The sequence below is a fragment of the Neomonachus schauinslandi genome, chromosome 11 (assembly GCF_002201575.2).
Source record: "Neomonachus schauinslandi chromosome 11, ASM220157v2, whole genome shotgun sequence".
Taxonomy (NCBI): Eukaryota; Metazoa; Chordata; class Mammalia; order Carnivora; family Phocidae; genus Neomonachus; species Neomonachus schauinslandi.
Window position 1 is genome coordinate 12,004,827 of NC_058413.1, and position 20,104 is coordinate 12,024,930.

A 20,104-nucleotide genomic window follows, 5' to 3' on the forward strand; every position below is an offset into this window, starting at 1 on the left:
TACTTGATTAAATAAAGGTAAGATGATGACTGCCCAATGGCACTAAGAGCTAAAAAACAAAAACAAAAACAAAACAAAACAAAAAACAACGGACTTTATGCGGTGCCTGAGTGGTTCAGTTGGTTAAGTGTCTCTTGATTTCAGCTCAGGTCATGATCTCAGAGTCGTGAGATGGAGCCCCACGTCAAGATTCTCTCTCCACCTCCCTCTATCCCTAAACCCCCCTTCTACCTCTCTTAAAACACAAACAAAAACAACAGACTTTATAATCCTGTGTCTAATAATCCAATGATCTGGTTTACCAAAAAGATCAACAAAGCAAAAAAAAAAAAAGAAAAGAAAAAGAAAGAAGTTCACATGATTTACCATGGAATACAAATTTCAAAAATCCTAGTCAAAACATCCACACTTCCCATCCAGTGGCTAGCATGGAATAAGCCAATACAGAAAGTACTCAAGACCTGCTTTCTGGGGGTGCCTGGGTGGCTCAGTCGTTAAGCATCTGCCTTCGGCTCAGGTCATGATCCCGGGGTCCTAGGATCGAACCCCGCATCGGGCTCCCTGCTTGGCGGGAGGCCTCCTTCTCCCTCTCCCATTCCCCCTGCTTGTGTTCCTGCTCTCGCTCTCTCTCTCTCTCTGTCTGTCAAATAAATAAAATCTTAAAAAAAAAAAGACCTGCTTTCGGAACTAAGGTAACTAAAGATTACGTGGTTAAAGCTCTAATCAAGAACAAAGTGACATCTAAACTAAATACTAAAACCAAAGTTAATTTTTTTTTAAAGGCTCAACGTTCTTTCAAGCAGAAAACAACTTTTGTGTGTACTCTATGTCCCCAAAGGTGTAAATACGAAATACGAAGTTTCTTACCTAATGCCACCTGGAGACTGATGTTCTTCTGCCCCATCTGGATAAAGAAAGCATAACAAAACCTTATCTTTATAAAGGAAGCCTGTATCACCACACCTACCCCTGAAGGGTAAGCTGTTCAACATTACATTTAAAATCAGCAGGCAACTGGTTATTAAATAACCATACTCCACTTGTACTGTACCATAATCAAGCTGATCTGTATTTGGTTCTGACTTGCAGATGAGCTGCAAGGAACCAGTCTTCGACCTAGAACTTCGGGTGTTCTCTGTGTCATGATGCCTAGAAACAGACGTCCTGGTACTGCTGCGCCAGCCCCGGCTAGGCCTAGTTGCAGCAATGGAAACTTCCTGAGGGAGGGTAGAATCATCTTCTTCCTCTTTCTCTTCCTTAGGATCTAGATGAAAACATATACCATTGTTTATGGTTAACCAATAACCGTCTCAGTATACCAACTACTGTAAAGAAAAAGTTAATAAAAAAGAAGGTAAATTAATTTTTTGTTCAGGCTTTTCAAAGCCCCTCAGATTTTTATACTGAGGTAACAGAAATAAGATGAGAGAAAACTTACCCTTACTGTCATCACTCTAAAAACTTCCACGTTGTCAAGCAGTAGTTTTATACCGTCTTATTTACTAAAAAATGCACTGCTAAGAAGTATACAAAATATACCAAATTCAATTCATGGGATTCTAACCTTTACATCCGAGACAAAAGAAACTGGGAGTGGTCCCAGAAAGATGGCCAGAACTTCTTATAGAAGTACAAGAAAGAATCACAGGTCCAGATGTTTTAACAATCGAACAACGCTGAAATTGTGAAAGAGGGATCCCATACTAAAAATGCCTCCGCTTGACTCTATTCAATAGTTCTTAGAACCACACCATGAATCTGAATTGGTCTATAGGGCAATCATGACAAGCTCTGCTTCAATCATCCTATGAGATGCTGTGCAAAGGTACACAATCTGTCCCTGTTATCCTGTATTTTCTTCATGCTTTGAAGGGCAAATGAAGTGAGGTAGGGCCATTCACTCCTGAGCAATAAATAAATAATAAAAAGCTTAATATAACTTTCATCCCTAGAGTAACTTATTACATATATATGTATATATATATACATTAGTATATTAAAAGTATTTTGATTATGGACAATTCTTTTAATAATCTCAGGATGGAAAAGGCCTTTCTAAGAATAACACAAAATTTTAGGTCTTAATACTGAGACCTGTCACTATATAAACATAAAAACAATTTTCAGCATGGCAAATTCCACTATAAGCGAAGTCTAACAGCCCAACAGAAAAAGAGCAGTTCAGTAAAAACACATGGCTTTCACACAAACAAAAGGTCAATCCTCTCATAATGGGAGAAACTCAAATGAAAAGGACTAGTGTGACACCACTGTTCCCCTATCATACTGGCAATGATCCAAATGTTTGACAAGTGTGTATTGGGAACGCTGGGGGAAAGAGACAGTAACACAGATGATAGCACGTGCACTGGCAAAACCTCTATGAAGGACAATTTGGCAGTATCTATCAGAATTATAAATGTGTATCTTTTCACATTAATTTCAACTACTAGGAATTTATCCTACAATTACAATCACACTTATGAAATGACTTATGACTTATGTATAGAGGTAGTCATTATAGCACTGTTTTTAGTAGTGAAAGAGCAGAAAACTAAACATCAGGAGAGGCCTGGTTACGTGAATTATGATACATCTAGTCAGTAGGCAATTGCATGCAAATAACTCCATGCCACTTTATTATGGAAAAAAACCCATATCCATATAATATCCAAATATTACATAGGTATACATTTGTTTTATATGTAGACATAGAAATAAATATGCTATACATGTAAGACATGTATCTTTTACAGGATAATAATATTTCTGGAACGATATACAAGAAATTGATAAATACTGGTCACTTCCAGAGAAGGTCCAAAAATATGCCCAGTAATTCCTCAGTATCTACCCTAGGAAAATAAACTGGCACATGGGGGTTCATGTTTATAACAGCTAAAGAACGGAAACGACCTCTCACTCAACAAGAAAATGTTCAAATAAACCATGGCATATTACTGAGATGGAATATTATATAGAGGTATCTGTAAAGAATGCCATGGAATTGTTGGCAAAAATATTGTTAAACAGAAATTAAGCAAAAAGTAAGACACAAAACTATATATAACATTTTTTTTAAGATCTGAAAAATATAGTTTCCTCCACTGTGGAACAAGGGGGTGAATGGGGGGGGCTACTTCAACTTTAACTATACTCTTTGAAAGTTTTATGAAAATACATTTAAGTAATGAAATAAAACTAGTTTGAAATGCACAGAACAGCAGTGGGAACTCCTAATAACCTGACATAATTATTAAATCAGATATGCATTTCCTTTCAGTTTTCCTTCCCACTCATTCATTCTCAAAAACTGTTATGAGACAAAAAAGGACACTGTATATTGATAAAAGGGTCAATCGAGAAGATATAAAGATTATAAACATATACACACCTAATATATGAAGCAAAAAAAATGACAGAATTAAAAGGAGAAACAGTCAGTACTAAAATAGGAGAGAGACTTCAATACCTTACTTTCAGTAATGGATAGAGTAACTAGTCAGAAGTCCAGTTAGGAAATAGAGGACTTGAGCAATCCTATGAAAAAATCAGACCTAAAAGATATATAAAAAATACTTCACACAAAACCAGAATACACAGTCTTCTCAAGTGCACACAGATGATTCTCCAGGGAAGACCATATGCTAGGCCACAAAACAAGTCTCAAGAAATTTAAAAAGACAGATCATATAAAGAATGTTCTCTAATCACAATGGAATGAAACTAGATATCAGTATCAGAAAGAAAACTAGAAAATTCACAAATATGTGGAAATTAAACACACTCTTCAAACAAATAGGTTACAGAAATCACAAAGGAAATTAGAAAACACTTGAAGATGAGTGAAAAGGAAAACACAGATAGCATAACTTACAAGGTTGCAGCAAAAGCAGTGCTTGGGGATAAATTTATAGCTATAAATGCTTATATTAAAATAGAAAAAAAACCCCACATGTCAATAATCTACACCTTAAAGAAAAAAAGGGAAAAAAGGAAGCCAAAGCTAGCAGAAGGAAGGAATTAAAACCTTCAGCTAAACTAAAAAAAAAAAGACTCAAATTACTAAAATTAGAAATTAAAGTGAATACATTATTACTGATCTTACATAAATAAAAAGGATTGAGAACACAATTAACAATTGTATGTGAACAAATTAGATAACCTACATGAAATAAACACCTAGACATATCTGAAAACTCAAGAGGAAACAGAAACCCGAACACACAAGTGAAGACAAAGAATCAGTAATCAAAAACCTCCCAAAGAACCTTATCAACCATAGCCAAACTATGGCAAGAGCCTAAATGTCCACTCACTGATGAATGGATAAAGAAGATGTGGGGGATAAAGAAGATGTGTACACACACACACACACACACACACACACACACACACAATGGAGTATTACTCAGCTATCAAAAAGAATGAAATCTTGCCATTTGCAATGAAATGGATGGAGCTAGAGAATATTATGCTAAGCAAAATAAGTTAGTCGAGAAAGACAAATACCATACGATTTCACTCATATGTGGAATTTAAGAAACAAAACAGATGAACATATGGGAAAGGGGTAAAAAAAAAAAAAAAAAAAAGAGGGAAGCAAACCGTAAGAGACTCAACTACAGAGAACAAACTGAGGGTCGATGTAAGGAGGTGGATGGGGTTGGGCCAAATGGGTGATGGGTTTTAAGTAAGGAGGGCACATGATGTAATGAGCACTGAGCGTTGTATGTAAGTGATGAATCAATGAATTCTACATCTGAACCAACATTACACTATTATGTTAACTAACTAGAATTTAAATAATTTGAAACAAACAAAAAAATAAATACAATGACGACTTCCAAAATCAAATACCTCCCAATAGAAAAAAAAAGCCCAGGAGCAGATGGTTTCACTGGTGAATTCTACTTACCATTTAAAGAATTAACACTAACCCTTCTCAAATTCTTCCAAAAAAATAAAAGAGGGAACACGTCTCGATTCATTCTGTAAGGGCATCATTACTCTGATGCCAAAGACAAAGACACCACAAGAAAACTACTGAACAATTTCCCTTGAAAACCAAAGTCAGCAGCATATTAAGATTTTGCAGCATTTTAACACTAAGATCAAATGGGATGTATCCTAGGATTATGAGGGTGGTTCAATATACAAAAATCAATTGTTATAATATACCACACTAATAGAATGAAGGGAAAAACCCCACACAATCATCCCAAATGATGTAGAAAAAGCATTTAACAAAATTTAGCAGACTTTCATGGTAAGAACACACAGCAAACTAGAACAGAATGAAACTTCCTCAACCCGATAGAGGGCACTTATCAAAACCCCAGAGCTAACATACTCAATGACAAAAGACTAAAAAAGCTCTCTCCCTAAGATAAGGAACAAGACAAGGATGGCCCCTTTCTCCATTTCTTTTCAAAGCTGTACTGGAAGTTCTAGCCAGAGCAATTAGCCAAGGGAGTGGTGGAAGCTACCCAAATTGGAAAGAAAGAGGTAAAACTACCTCTATTCGCAGATGAAATGACCCTATTTCTAAAGAAAATTCTGAAGATTCCGCAAAACTATTAAAGGTAACAAATTTAGCAAAGTTGCAAAATACAAGATCAACACACAAAAATATTCTGTTTTAAATGTACCAGCAATGAATAATAGAAAAAGGGAAAAATTCCATTTACAATTCAATTAAAAACAATAAAATACTTAAATATAGGTAAAATGTCAATAGTCCCCAAATTGATCTACAGATTAAATATAATCCCTATCAAAATCCCAGCTTCCTTTTTTGCAGAAATTGACAACGTGATCCTAAAATTTATATGAAAATGTAAGGGACCTAGATTATTCAAAACAATCTTGAGAAAAGACTCACTTAGTTCTTCCCAGTCTCACAATTTACAATTCACAACAAAGCTGCAGGAAACAGGGCACCTGGGTGGCTCAGTCTGTTAAGCGACTGCCTTCAGCTCAGGTCATCATCGCAGGGTCCTGTGTTAGAGCTACACATCAGGCTCCCTGCTCACCAGGAAGCCTGCTTCTCCCTCTGCTCTGCTGCTCCTCCTACTTGTGCCCTCTCTTGAATAAATAAAATCTTAAACACCCCCCTACACTCACACAAACAAAAAACAAAACTGCCATAATCAATCAGTACCACAGTGTGGTACCGGCGTAAGGACAGACAGAATGACCAAAGGAACTGAATTCAGAGTCTCAATATAAACCCATACATCTATGGTCAACAGATTTTCAACAAGTATGCTGAGATCATTAATGGGGAAAGAATAGTCTCCTCAACAAAGAGTGCTAGGACAACTATATATCCGCATGCAAAGAATGAAGTTGAACTCTTACTTTATGCCATATGTAAAAATTAATTCAAAATAGATCAAAGACCTAAATATAAGAGCTAACGCTAAAAAACTCTTGGAAGAAAAACCTACAGAACGAGAGAAAATTATTTACAGGCATTATATATCTAATAAGAGCCTAATACTCAGAATATATAAAGAACTCCCAGTTCAACAAAAAGACAAACACCAACTAAAAAATGAGCAAAGAACTTTAAGACATTTCTCCAAAGAAGATACACGAATGGCAAAAAAAAAAAAATACACAAAAAGATGCTCAATATAAATCATTTATGAGATGCAAATAAAAACCATAATGAGATTACCATTTCACACTAACTAGGATAGCTCTAATAATAACTTAAAAACAACCCAGAAATAGGGCGCCTGGGTGGCTCAGTCGTTAAGCATCTGCCTTTGGCTCAGGTCATGATCCCAGGGTCCTGGGACCGAGCCCCACGTCGGGCTCCCTGCTCAGAGGGAGGCCTGCTTCTCCCTCTCCCACTCCCCCTGCTTGTGTTCCCTCTCTCGCTGTGTCTCTCTCTGTCAAATAAATAAATAAAATCTTTAAAAAAAAAAAAAACCCAACCCAGAAATAACAAATGTTGGAGAGATGTGGAGAAACTACAACTCTTGTACACTGCTGGTGGGAATGCGAAAGGATGGCTGCAGCCATTGTGGAAAACAGGCAGTTCCTCAAAAACAAATATAAAATTACCATCTAACCCAGCAATTCCACTCTTAGGTATGGTCCCCCAAAATTGAAAACAGGTATCCAAACAAATCCTTGTACATGAATGTTCATTTCAGTACAATTCGCAAAAGCCAAAATGTGAAAACAATCCAAATGTCCATCAAACACTGAACGGATAAACAAAATGAAGTATATCCATACAGTAGCATATTACTCATAAAAAGGAATGAAATACTAATATGTATTAACACGCTACAACATGGATGAACCTTGAAAGTACTATGCTATACAACAGAAGGAGACATGAAAGTCATATGTAGGATTCCACTTACACAAAATATTCAGAATAGGTAGATTCAAATTAATGTTTTAAGGTAAATGAGGTAAAAGCAGATTAATCTTTATTAGAGGCTAGGGAGGAGGGTTAATAGAGGATGACTATTTTTAATGGGCATGGGGTCTTGTTTGGTGGGAATTAAAATGTTTGGAACTAGATAGAAATGATGTATAAATAACATTATAAATGTACTAAATGTCACTAAATTGTAGGCTTTAAAATGGTTAATTTTGGGGCGCTTGGGTGGTAAAGTTGGTTAAGTGTCCAACTCTTGATGTCAGCTCAGGTCATGATCTCAGGATTGTGAGATTGGGCCTGGAGACAGGTTCCACACTGGGCATGGAACCTGCTTGAGATTCCCTCCACCCCTACCCCGCTCTCTCGCTCTAAAAAGTAAAATAAAATACGAAAATAATATGGTTAATTTTGTTGGGTGAATTTAACCTCAAAAAATCCCAAAACAAAAGGCATTGTCAGGTTCCCACAGTAGAAACTGACAACCAAAGGATAACCCATACATTAGGATAAACCATGACCAGATAGAAAAGAACCAAGTTTCTTTTGTGTGACACTTTAAAGATTAATTTCTAGCTGTTTCTTATAATAGCAGTTGACTCTGAAGAGGCTCCTTGATATACAGTAAGAAAGAAGAAAAAACCCCCACAATACCCTAAGTGAAGGAAGACATCAGGCAAACTACTGTCTGAGCAACATAACATGTAGGCACAGAGCATACAATCACATTCTTGAAAGAGGAAAAAGGGACAAAGAAAGAATGGTTGATAGTATAATTAAGACAAAAAGATACTGTCACTAATGGCAGGGAAGTTACTCCTAATTCTTTTAGGCAGCAAAAGATGAAAATGTAACAGTAATTTATCTCAATCCTACAGCAACAGATAATTCTTTCAAAACAACCTAACTCATCAAATTCCAAAAGATGAGAGCCACTTCATCATGATAAAACACTTCAAGGCAGAAGGGCTATTCTAGTATGATCTGGTTCTCCTTCAGGTTGCCCTAGCTTTCTAACTGAAGCTTAGAGAAATTAAATGCCTTGTTCAAGATTACAAAGCTAACATTGACTTTGGGGTGAAACAGGGAATGGTTGGTTGGTAAGCTGGGAAGAAACCACAGTAAAGATCTTCTCATTTCTATTTAAATATTCACATTTTTTCCCTGGAAAACTAAAAAATACTTGACAAGTATTAAGTGCCTGACATTATGATGATATATTTTTTTCAAATTTAGTCCTCATAACATTGTCTATTCTTGTTTGTACAGATGAGGAAAGCAAGTAACTAACTTCCCCAGCCTCACAAATTAAGCTGTGGAGCTGGGATTTGAACCCAGGTATATTCAAGTCCAAAGTCTGTATTCTTTCTATTATACCACTCCTAACCATATAAAAGAGAAATGGGAAAAGTGCCAGTGAAGGGCTTAATTCAGATTTGGCTTATTTCCACTAAGCCAAAGGTTGAAGGTGCCAAGAGAGGGTCTCATTTATGCAATATACTGACTTAAAGACCACAAGAATTATTCCATGAAAGTGAATTTTTAATCTAAAATTGCACATATTTGTTTTAAAACAGAGAAATAGAAGGCATATTTTATTATTAAAAACCAGAACAAAGCTGAGAGATTTTCAAATTTCAATTAAGAAATTAAATGATTAGTACATTTCAACAAGTCTTTTTTTTTTTTTTTTTTTTGACAGAGAGAGACACAGCGAGAGAGGGAACACAAGCAGGGGGAGTGGGAGGGGAGAAGCAGGCCCCCCGCAGAGCAGGGAGCCCGATGCGGGGCTCGATCCCAGGACCCTGGTATCATGACCTGAGCCAAAGGCAGACGTTTAACGACTGAGCCACCCAGGCGCCCCAAATGATTAGTACATTTCAGTCTGGTTTACTCATTTTTAAATCAACAAGACTGTGTGTGTATATATGTGTTAATACTTAGGACTTTTCTTTCTTATTCCAGTCATTTTTTTCACTACTTACTATATCTATGCTTTTATTTTCTTTCTTACCAGGGCAGCTATCAGCCACTGGAACACTGAGAGAAAGAAAGTAAAGGATAAAAAAATACTAATGAGCATTTATAAAACTTCTATGGATCTTAAAATTTCAGGTCAAAAAATGAGAATCACAAACTAAGTTATTAATTTTCCAAGTAGAGGCATTAGATGAATTAGTTCTGTCTCTTAAAAACATTGAGACTTTGCTTAGACGCAGGTTTGAGAAAGTGAAAGGATGTATTCTTGACACTGTCGCTTTGAAAACTAGTGTTCATTAACTGAACAGTCCCTATAGCTCAAAATTTAAGATTTAAATTTGAATAGATATGGCTGGACTCTGAAGGATGAGTAAGTGCTAGCTAGGTGATAGACGGGAAGTAGGAAGAAGAGCATGTGCAAATATCATGAGATGCGGACTGAAAGTAAGAAGACCAGTATGACTGGAGCAGAGAGAACAGGACAACTGTCATCATTTATACTGTTGCTGAAAAGGCAGGAAAATGTCTAATAAAGAAGGTTCCTGGGGAGCCTGGGTGGCTTATAGTCAGCTAAGCGCCCAACTTTTGATTCTGGCTCAGGTCATGATCTCAGGGTCGTGAGATGGAGCCCCGAGTCGAGCCCTGCATGGGGCTCTGTGCTCAGCACAGAGTCTGCTTGAGATTCTCTCTCCCTCTGCTCTCCCACCACCCTGCCACCACTGCACTCAAGTGCTCTTTCTCTCTCTCAAATAAATCTTGGGGGGAAAAAAAAAAGATCAAAGATCCTTGAAGGATTTTAGATTTTATCCTAATAGCCACAGAAAGCCAGAGGAAGAATTTAAGTCGGAATGTGGCGAGATGACATTGCAGTTTTAATGATCACTCTGGTTGCCGGCTAGAGAATCACCTCGGGGGGGGGGGGGTGAAGAGTGGACTCAAAGAGACCTAGCTAAGTCTACTGCAATAGACCAGGCAACAAACAATAGCTTGAAAAGGAGTAACAGCACTGGAGATGAAAAGAACTGGAGATTTACAAAATACTTAGGAGACAGACTAGAGAGGACTAAAAGAATGACTTCATAAAAGGACAGAGGGGGATAGAAAGAGGTCATGGATTTAGTTTCTAGATTTATGACCTGGACAACTGGATAGATGGTGAAAGTATTCACAGAGAAAGATCAGGTGTCTTTTGTTGTTTTGAGGAAACAGTAGCAAAAATATGTATTCCATTCTGGACAAGTTCAATTTGAGATGTCTGCTGAGTAAAACATCAGTGGGTGTGAAGTTCAGAGGAAGGGGTCTGGGCTACCTACCTACAACTGGGAATTGCCATTGTCATATTCAATTATAGTGCTATGATCTAGATTTAGCATTGTCCGCATAAAATGATCATTTTCAACTTTCATGAAATATGTTTTTAGCTATTCCCAACATTTGCTTATTCACTGGTTCCTCTGTTCCAGAAGTAGTTTTGTATTATAAAATCTACTTAAAAAAATTAACCATAATACAGTTTTGCTTTGTTCAGGTCTTTGAATCCATTCTCTCCTAAGTACTCTGTCATATTTTGATGGTAAAATGTAGCGTAGCAGGGTATCTGGGCATGTAAAGACAGTTGTACTGAAGTACGGGTGTGACGCTGACAATGAAGATAAATCTAGGAAAAGGAAAAAGCACAACAGTGCTGCAAAAACAGAAAAGCTCAGAGATAATGCAGTCTTGGAAATACTATAGGGAGAAATTTGGGAGTCCACCTAAGGAGAATTATGAGTAATAAGGCTGAAGAAATATAATTCATCTACACTGTAGAGGCTTTGGATCCAAGCCTAAGAAATTTGAAGGTAGACAGATACTACAGAATCTCTGAAGGTTATAGGGTAAGAGTTACAGGACTTGAATGGAGATCAATCTGGCACATGGTGAATTCATAATAAAGGAGCGGTAGTTTGAGTTGTTGCAATTAAGGAAATCAACTGGGATGCAACTGTAGTGTATCTAATTTCACTAAGGACCTTACTTAAAAATTCTTTTTTTTTAAAAATATTTTATTTATTTATTTGACCGAGAGACACAGCGAGAGAGGGAACACAAGCAGGGGGAGTGGGAGAGGGAGAAGCAGGCTTCCCGCAGAGCAGGGAGCCTGATGTGGGGCTCGATCCCAGGACCCCGGGATCATGACCTGAGCTGAAGGCAGACGCTTAGCGACTGAGCCACCCAGGCGCCCCTTAAAAAGTCTAGCAGATAAAAGGTTGATAGACTTGAGGTCAGGTTTGGTGGTGGTGGTGGGGGTTTACACAAAACGAGAAGATCCTGACCATAGTGAGATGTAGAGGTAAGGAAGAAAGGGGCATCATGGCTATGTGGCCTCTGCCCCTGCTATTCTACCAGAACAGCCGTTGTTCAGGTTCCCAATGTAGTTAGATCTGACATTTTTCAGTTCTCATCTTACTTATCTTTTGACAGTTGGCTTTCACGGTATCACACTTTCTTGGTCTTTTTCCTACTTCCCTGGTTTCCCCTTTTCAGTTTTCCTTGGTAGCTTCTCCTCCTCCTCTGTCCTTTAGATTTAAATGCCACAGCTCAGCCCTAGAGTCTCCTCTTACTGTATATCATTCTCTCTGTAATCTACTTTTGCCTGTCAAATAGTATCCATCGTAATAGCCACCTTCCTAGGGGTTTCAATATGTACTCAGTATAGTGGGTGAGAGACAATGGTGGTGCTTTAATAAGGAGGCACTCACCATGTACTATGAAAGAGTTGCCTTTTAATAATTAAAGTACAAATCAATATACAATGAAAACACAGCACATACGCAAAATCACAAAAATGAATCTAGCATGTGAGCTAACCTAATTAATGACCAATAATAAGGAATATTATCATGTGACCGCCAGTGTTCTAAGTAGTTCACATGAATCACCTCACACTGAATTCTCAAAATACTTCCATTAAGTACTTATTACATACTTTCCTAATTTTACAGACAGGCAAACTGAGAGACCTGGAAAAGTTAAGAAAACTTCCCAAGGTCACATGGTAAGTTCAGAGCAAAGCAGAGTTCAAATCCAGGTTGTCTGACTTTGAAAACTATGCTCTTTAACGGTGATACTCTTACAGTAAAGAAACCCTGAACTCACTTCTGTCCTCTACATGCACTTCGCTATCTCAGCATTATACATCATCATTTCTAGATCTTGCACTTTGGCTGTGATACTACTGTTCCTTTAAAACTGCTTTTGCCAAGGTCAACAATGTTGAGCAGGAGCTCTTACCTTTGTGTGTTATAGACTCCTCTGGGGGATGTGGTAAAGCTTATATACTCCTTCCCAGGATTATTATTTTTAAGTGTATAAAATAAAATAGGATTTGAAAAGAAGACTTACAAAGAAAACTATAATGGAATATGGTTAATCCACAGATCCCTTGAACTAAAGCTAACGGTATGATACCTTTTTGTTCTTAATCACGCATAATCTTTCGGTAGCCTTTGCCACTACTGTCCCAGCTACCCTCTCCGAAAAACTAAAATGCTTTGCCTTTCCTTCACTTCTACCATTTGTTCTTGGACCTTTCATCCTTCTCGGTCTCATTTGGGCTCTCCATACTCAACCTGAAATGTTGGTGTTTATAGGCCTGCTTCTCTTCTTACCAAAACACCTGCCTGATCTCATCCACTCCGAGTTCAAGGACGGTCTAAAAGCCCAAACTTTTATAACCAACTATCTACTGGTCATCTCCTCTTTAATTTCGAGACTTGTGAGACCCGAAGTGGAAGACATAGCTAAACTGTGTCCAGACTCCTGACCCAGAGGAACTAATAGATGATAAACGGGTGTTGTTTTCAGCTTGTGGTAATCTGATACACAGCAACAGAAAACTAATCCAGTGGTCAAACATGGTGGTTCTGGCAACACCTTTAAAAAAAGGATGCATGAGTTACCAAGTAACCTGATGCTAGGAAATGCTGGAATCACGTAATTCTCCTTCTCCTAGAACCTCTCTTTTTCTAACACCATGTCCACCAAGCAACTTTCTAATCCTCTGGTTTTACAGCAAAGCCCAAGATTTTTAGTGATACAGAAAGGTCCAAAACAATGGAATACAGGGTTCTGGTGATGGAATATAAGATGCAAATGTGACACAAACAGAGGTTTGAGAGGCACTTTTGCAAGTGAGGCTTGCCCTTTTGGAAAGCTGCCCAGAGACTGCCATGTTATTAAGAAGCTGGACTAGCCTAGTGGAGGATGAGAGGCCATGAGGAGGAAAACCATGGTGCTGGCTCACAGCCAGCACCAACTGCCACACATGCCGGCGTAGCCATCTTGCTCCATCAAGCCCTTTCAGCTGTTATGTGCCTGCAGCTGCCCAATGAGCCCAGGAGAACAGCAGGAGAACCATCCAGCCAACCAAAGAACAAGAAATAATAAACTGTATTAGGACACTAATTCAGGATGATGTGTCCTAAAGCAAAAGACATAGCTGATAGTCTCAATTTTCTCATCTATAAAATGAAGGATTAGAGATGATCTCTGAGATCGTCCCCAACATAATGATTCACTCTTTCACTCTTCACATTCTTGGATGTAAGAATCAAAACAACAAGAATAGATTAGGTGGGATGTTACATAGATTAGATGGAATAAGAGGAATATTAGAATTAATCAAGGTTTTAAGTTTTAAGTAATGTGCAGAGAGACTTCAATACTATTAAACACAGCAGACTGAAATATACTTTTTTTTCTGTTTCCTTCTAAAATGTCACTAAAATGACAGAAGTAAAAATGACTAAGAAACACAAAATCAAAGGAACTCTAAAGGAGACAACAGTCCTATGATTTCATTTAACAAAATTTTAGAAGACCAAAACCAGGATAGTGATAAAGATTTTATACACCAAAAGGAGTTTAAACTTACACTAGAAGGTGGGGAAATAAACGAGTAGCAAGCAAGCACACATACACATATACACTCTGCCACTTCAGAAAGGAATAGGAATCAAAGTCACAGGTACCTCTGAAAGAGGTTACAAAGAGTAAGACTGAAGAGAGAAAAGAGCAGGTGGAAGGTTTTAAAAGCAGTATGAACAACCAGACCCTTTCATCCCATGCTGCCAGCAACTATCCCTCCTTTTGAGCAGAGGTTTACTATTTAGGAAAGGCTGAACTAGACAGGCTCTGACAGCAACAATTTCAGGTAAGAGCAGAGGTGAAGTATTATCAGAGAATAGGGGTAATTAAATGGAAGCAAAAATAATAAATGCTGAGGACCCTCCTCACTGATCTCCCACCTACCTCATGTAACCAGAGACAGCAGAATTTCTCTGAGGAAACAGAAATGACCTACAAAAAGACCAGGCCCACATCATCCCTTTATAGCAGATAGAAGTCTAATCTGTGTACACAGCCCTCCCAATCAGCATTTTAGTACTTTACTCTAAAAAATCAGAAGAAAGTTAGGGAACACCCAAAACTTGATAAAAATTTCTGAGAGGCTAAAGAAACAAATGGGAAAAACAACTTGAAAGAAATGGGCAATTCAGGGAACAGAAAAAAAAAGTATATATATACACACACACACACACACACACACACACACATAAATATATCCTAGGATGGGAGGCAAGTATATTGTTAAAGAATAATAGGCACCTGGGTGGCTCAGTCAGTTAAACAGCTGACTTTTTTTTTTAAAGATTTTATTTATTTGACAGAGAGAGAGACAGCGAGAGAGGGAACACAAGCAGGGGGAGTGGGAGAGGGAGAAGCAGGCTTCCCGTGGAGCAGGGAGCCCGATGTAGGGCTCGATCCCAGGACCCTGGGATCATGACCTGGGCTGAAGACAGACGCTTAACGACTGAGCCACCCAGGTGCCCCTAAACAGCCGACTCTTGATTATGGTTTGGGTGGTGATCTCAGGGTCATGAGATCAAGCCCTGCACTGGGCTCCGTGATCAGCAGGGAGTCTGCTTAAGATTCTTTCTCTTCCCCTCTCTACCTTTCCCCCAACTCACACTTGCTCTCTAAAATAAATACATCTTCAAAAAAAACCAATAGTAATACACTCAAAAAAAAAAGTTTTTGGAAATTAAAAATATGATAGCAAGAATTAAAACCTTGAAGAAAAGGTGTTACGCTGAGAAAATAGAACAAAAGTAGAAAGGATTAAGAAATGGGATAAAAGATCAAATTAAACAGAGACAGCAAAAGTAACAGTTAACAAGAACATAAAACCTGCTATAAATTGAAGACATGAATTTTAATTTAATTTAATGTCATTTATGTGTTAATTTTATGTGTCAACTTGGCTAGTGTGATGTTGTGATCTTTAAGAAATCTATTAGGTCTTCATCACAAGTTCCTAACTTGCAGCTCCCCAAACCCTTGGAATTTCCTGTTAAGAGTGACAAAGGTGTTTCTTATCATATTAATAACATGACTTTTGGACCCCACCTAAGGAAGGTAGTTGGTTGCCAGAAGGTTGAACTTTTATCCTCCTGCCCCCTACTTCTGGGGAGACGAGGGCCTGGAGGATGAATGGAACACCAAAAGCCAATGATTTAATCAATCATGGCCGCAATGAAGCCTCTATAAAAACCCAAGACAGGGTTCAAAGAGCTTCCAGGTTGGTAAAGACATGGAGATTTGAGGAGAACGGCATGCTCTGACTGGGGAGGGAAGGGAAATGACACCAGCTAGACCCCAAGACCTGACCTTTACTGCCCACCTGCTTGTACTCACCGACCTTTGTCTCACATTTTTTCTCCTCTTTCTAGCTTATCTCTTAACTCAGGCAAATGGAAACCGAAACCAGCCCTCAAGCAATAGTGACTGTCCAGACAAGACCTCCAGCCAGCCCACACCACCCAAACCAGTATGAATGTAACCCCTGACTTGCGCCTGCCCAGATGGATCATGGAGTAACCCCTAGAATGACCAACTACTGTCACCTCATTATAACACTAAAATCTCTGCCCAAGAAGGAGCACAAGCCTCATTTACAAATATATATGTAGAGGCATGTTTCCTTAAGGCACATACATGGCCTTACACCAGCCTCTACATATGATAAGGCTTCTCTATCTAAATATTCATCCTAACCCTAAATAAAAGAAACCCATTCACCCTTACTAGGAGTCACAGCTTCGGAAGTTATTCTCCCAGATCACCTTATTTGTTGCAAATAAAGTTTCCTTTCCTTTTTTCTGGTGTAGTTTCTATCTGTGATTCACCAAGGAGCTCACTCATGTTGATTCCGTTACAGAAACTTCTCACCCTTTCCCCCATACCTTGCCCTATACATCTCTTTCACCTGGCTTTTCCTTAGTTATATCCTTTTATAATGAACAAGTGATCCAGTAAGTAAAATCTTTCTGAGTTCTGTGAGCAGCTCTAGCAAATTAACTGAACACAAGGGGGGGGTGGGGGTCATGGGAACCTTTGATTTATAGCCAGTTGTTCAGAACAGGTAACAACCTGGACCTGCTACTGGCATCTGAGGGGGGGGGGGGGGGAGCAGTCTTGTAGGACTGAGACCTTAACCTATGGAATCTGATGCTATTTCCTTATAGACAGTGACAGATTGAGTTGAATTCTTAGATATCCTGCTGGTGTCTGAGAATTGCTTGGCTGCTGTGTGGGAAACCCTCTCCTCTCCAACCCCACTATGGTGCCTAGCTGTTTGGTCAAACACCAGACTAAATGTTGCTGTGAAGGCCCTTTTTAGATAAGATTAACATTTAAATCAGTAGACTTTGAGTAAACTACCCTCTATACTGTGGGTGGGCCTTATCCAATCAGTTGAAGGCCTAAGCGCAAAGACAGATTTCAGGGAGTTTAGTTTCAAGATTGCAAGACCACCTCTTATCTGAATTTCCAGTCTGCTGATTTGCCCTGTGGATTTTGATAGCCACCACAATCACATAAGCTAATTCCTTAAAATAAACTTCTCTCTGTATATGTCCTATTGGTTCTGCTTCACTCAAGGGCCCCAACTAATACAGACTCTGGTACTGAAAGTGGTTCTAGAGGAAGAGAATCTTTTTTAAATTTCATAAACATTTTTAAAATTTTAAATCCAGTATAATTAACATACAGTGTGATACTAGTTTCAGGTATGCAATACAGCAATTCTACACATCACTCAGTGCTTATCATAGTAAGTGCATCTTAATCCCTGGGCGCCTCAGTCGTTAAGCGTCTCTGCCTTCAGCTCAGGTCATGGACCTAGGGTCCTGGGATCGAGCCCCACATTGGGCTCCCTGCTCGGCAGGAAGCCTACTTCTCCCTCTCCCACCCCCCACTTGTGTTCCCTCTCACCGAGTCTCTCTCTGTCAAAAAAAAAAAGTGTATCTTAATCCCCTTCACCTATTTCACCCATCCTCCCTGGACCCACCTCACCTCTGGTAACCATCAGTTTTTTCTATTTAAGAATCTGGGTATTTTCTTTTTTCTTTGTTCGTTTATTTCTTAAATTCCATATATGAGTGAAATCATAGGATAGATGGCTTTCTCTCATTTATTTCACTTAGCATTACACCCTCTAGATCCATCCATGTTGTTGCAAATGGCAAAATTTCACTCTTTTTTCATGGCTGAGTAATATCCCATTATACATGTATATATAGCCACTTCTTCTCTACCCACTCTTCTATCGACGGACACTTGAGTTGCTTCCATAATTTGGCTATTATAAATATTGCTGCAATAAACACAGGGATACATGTATCTTTTCGAATTAGTGTTTCCTTATTCTTTGGGTAAATACCCAGTAGTGGAATTACTGAATCATGCAGTTCTGTTTTTAATTTTCTGAGGAACTTCCATACTGTCTTCCACAGTTGCTGCACCAGTTTGCATTCCTGCCAACAGTGCAGGAGTGTTTTTTCTCCACATCCTCACCAACACTTGTTTCTTGTGTTTTTGATTTTAGCCATTCTGACAGGTGTGAGGTGGTATCTCGTTTTTTTTTTCCCCCCACTGTGGTTTGACTTGCATTTTCCTGATGATGAGTGATGTTGAGCATCTTTTCATGTGTCTGTTAGCCATCTGGAGGTCTTCTTTGGAGAAATGTCTGTTCATGTCTTCTGCCCATTTTTTTAAATTGGATTTTTCTTTGGTGTGGAGTTGTAGTTTTTTATATATTTCGTATACTAAAACTTTACTGGGTATGTCATTTGCAAATATCTTTTCCCATTCAGTAGACTGTTTTGCTGATTGTTTTCTTTGCTGCACAGAAGCATTTTGATATAAGTCCCAAGAGTTTATTTTTGCTTTTGTGTCCCCTGCCTCAGGAGACAGAAAAAAGTTGGTATGGCCAATATCAGAAAAATTACTGCCTATGCTTTCTAGGATTTTTATGGTTTCAGGTCTCAAATTTAGGTCTTTAATTCAAGTTTTTTTTGTATATGGTATAATAAAATGGTCCAGTTTCATTCTTTTGCATGTAGCTATCCAATTTTCCCAACACCATTTATTAAGCGGACTTTTTCCCATCATATATTCTTGCCTCCTTTATCAAAGACAAATTGGCCAGAAAATCATGGGTTTACTTCTGGGCTCTCTATTCTGTTCCATTGATATATGTGTCTATTTTTGTGTCAGTACCATACTGGTTTATTACAGCTTTGTAGTATAGCTTGAAATCAGGGATTGTGATACCTCCAGTTTTGTTCTTTTTCAAGACTGTTTTGGTTACTCAGGGTCTTTTGTGGTTCCCTATAAATTTTAGGATTATTTGTTCTAGTTTTGTAAAAAATGCTGTTGGTATTCTGATAGGGACTGCATTAAATTTGTAGATTGCTTTAGGTCATATGAGACATTTTAACAATATTTGTTCTCCCAATCCATGAGCATGAAGTATCTTTCCATTTGTTTGTGTCATCTCAATTTTTTATGAAATAAAGGAGGAGGAGTTTCTTTTACCTCCTTGATTAAGTTTATTCCTGGTATTTTATTATTTTTGGTGCAACTGTAAAAGAGACTTTTCTTAATTTCTCTACTACTTTATTATTAGTGTATAGAAATGCAATGGATTTCTCTATATTGATTTTATATCATGGGACCTTACTGAATTCATTTATCAGTTCTAGCAGCTTTTTGGTTGAGTCTTTACGGCTTTCTGTATCTGCAAATAGTACGAGTTTCACTTCTTCCTTACCAATTTGGATGCCTTTTCTTTCTTTTTCTTGTCTGAGTGCTGTGGTTAGGATTTCCAGTACTATGTTGAATAAAAGTGCTAAGAGTAGACATGCTTGTCTTGTCCCTGATCTTAGGGAAAAAGTGCTCAGTTTTTCACAAATGAGTATGATGTTAGCTGTGGGTTTTTCATTCATTTCATTCATTTTTTTTTTATTCTGTTGAGGTTTGTTCCCTCTAAACTTTCTTTGTTGAGGGTTTTTCTCATGAACAGATAATGTACTTTGTCACATGTTTTTCCTGCATCTATTGAAATAATCATGTTTTTATCCTTTCTCTTACTGATGTAATGTATCATGCTGATTGCTTTGCAAATACTGAGCCACCCTTGTGTCCCAGGAAAAAAAATCCCACTTGATTGAGGTGAATGATTTTTTAAATGTATCGATGGATTCAGTCTAATATTTTGTTGAGGAATTTTGCATCTATGTTCACCAGATATATTGGCCTGTAGTTCTCTTTTTTTTTGTAGTGTCTTTATCTGGTATTGGTATCAAGGTAATGCTGGCCTCATAGAATGAAATT

General features: G+C 38.1%; 1 protein-coding gene across 2 annotated transcripts in view; it reads right to left on the minus strand.

Moving 5' to 3' along the window:
- ZFP91 (ZFP91 zinc finger protein, atypical E3 ubiquitin ligase) overlaps window positions 1-20,104 on the minus strand; it is a 42,753-nt gene that overhangs the window by 10,490 nt on the left and 12,159 nt on the right. For both annotated transcript variants that reach the window (XM_021685452.2, XM_021685451.2), the window contains exons 3-4: window positions 1,052-1,264; window positions 868-904 (exon numbers count right to left, since the gene is read on the minus strand). In XM_021685452.2, coding sequence (XP_021541127.1) covers window positions 868-904; window positions 1,052-1,264 — 250 coding nt within the window. The remainder of the gene's footprint in view (window positions 1-867; window positions 905-1,051; window positions 1,265-20,104) is intronic.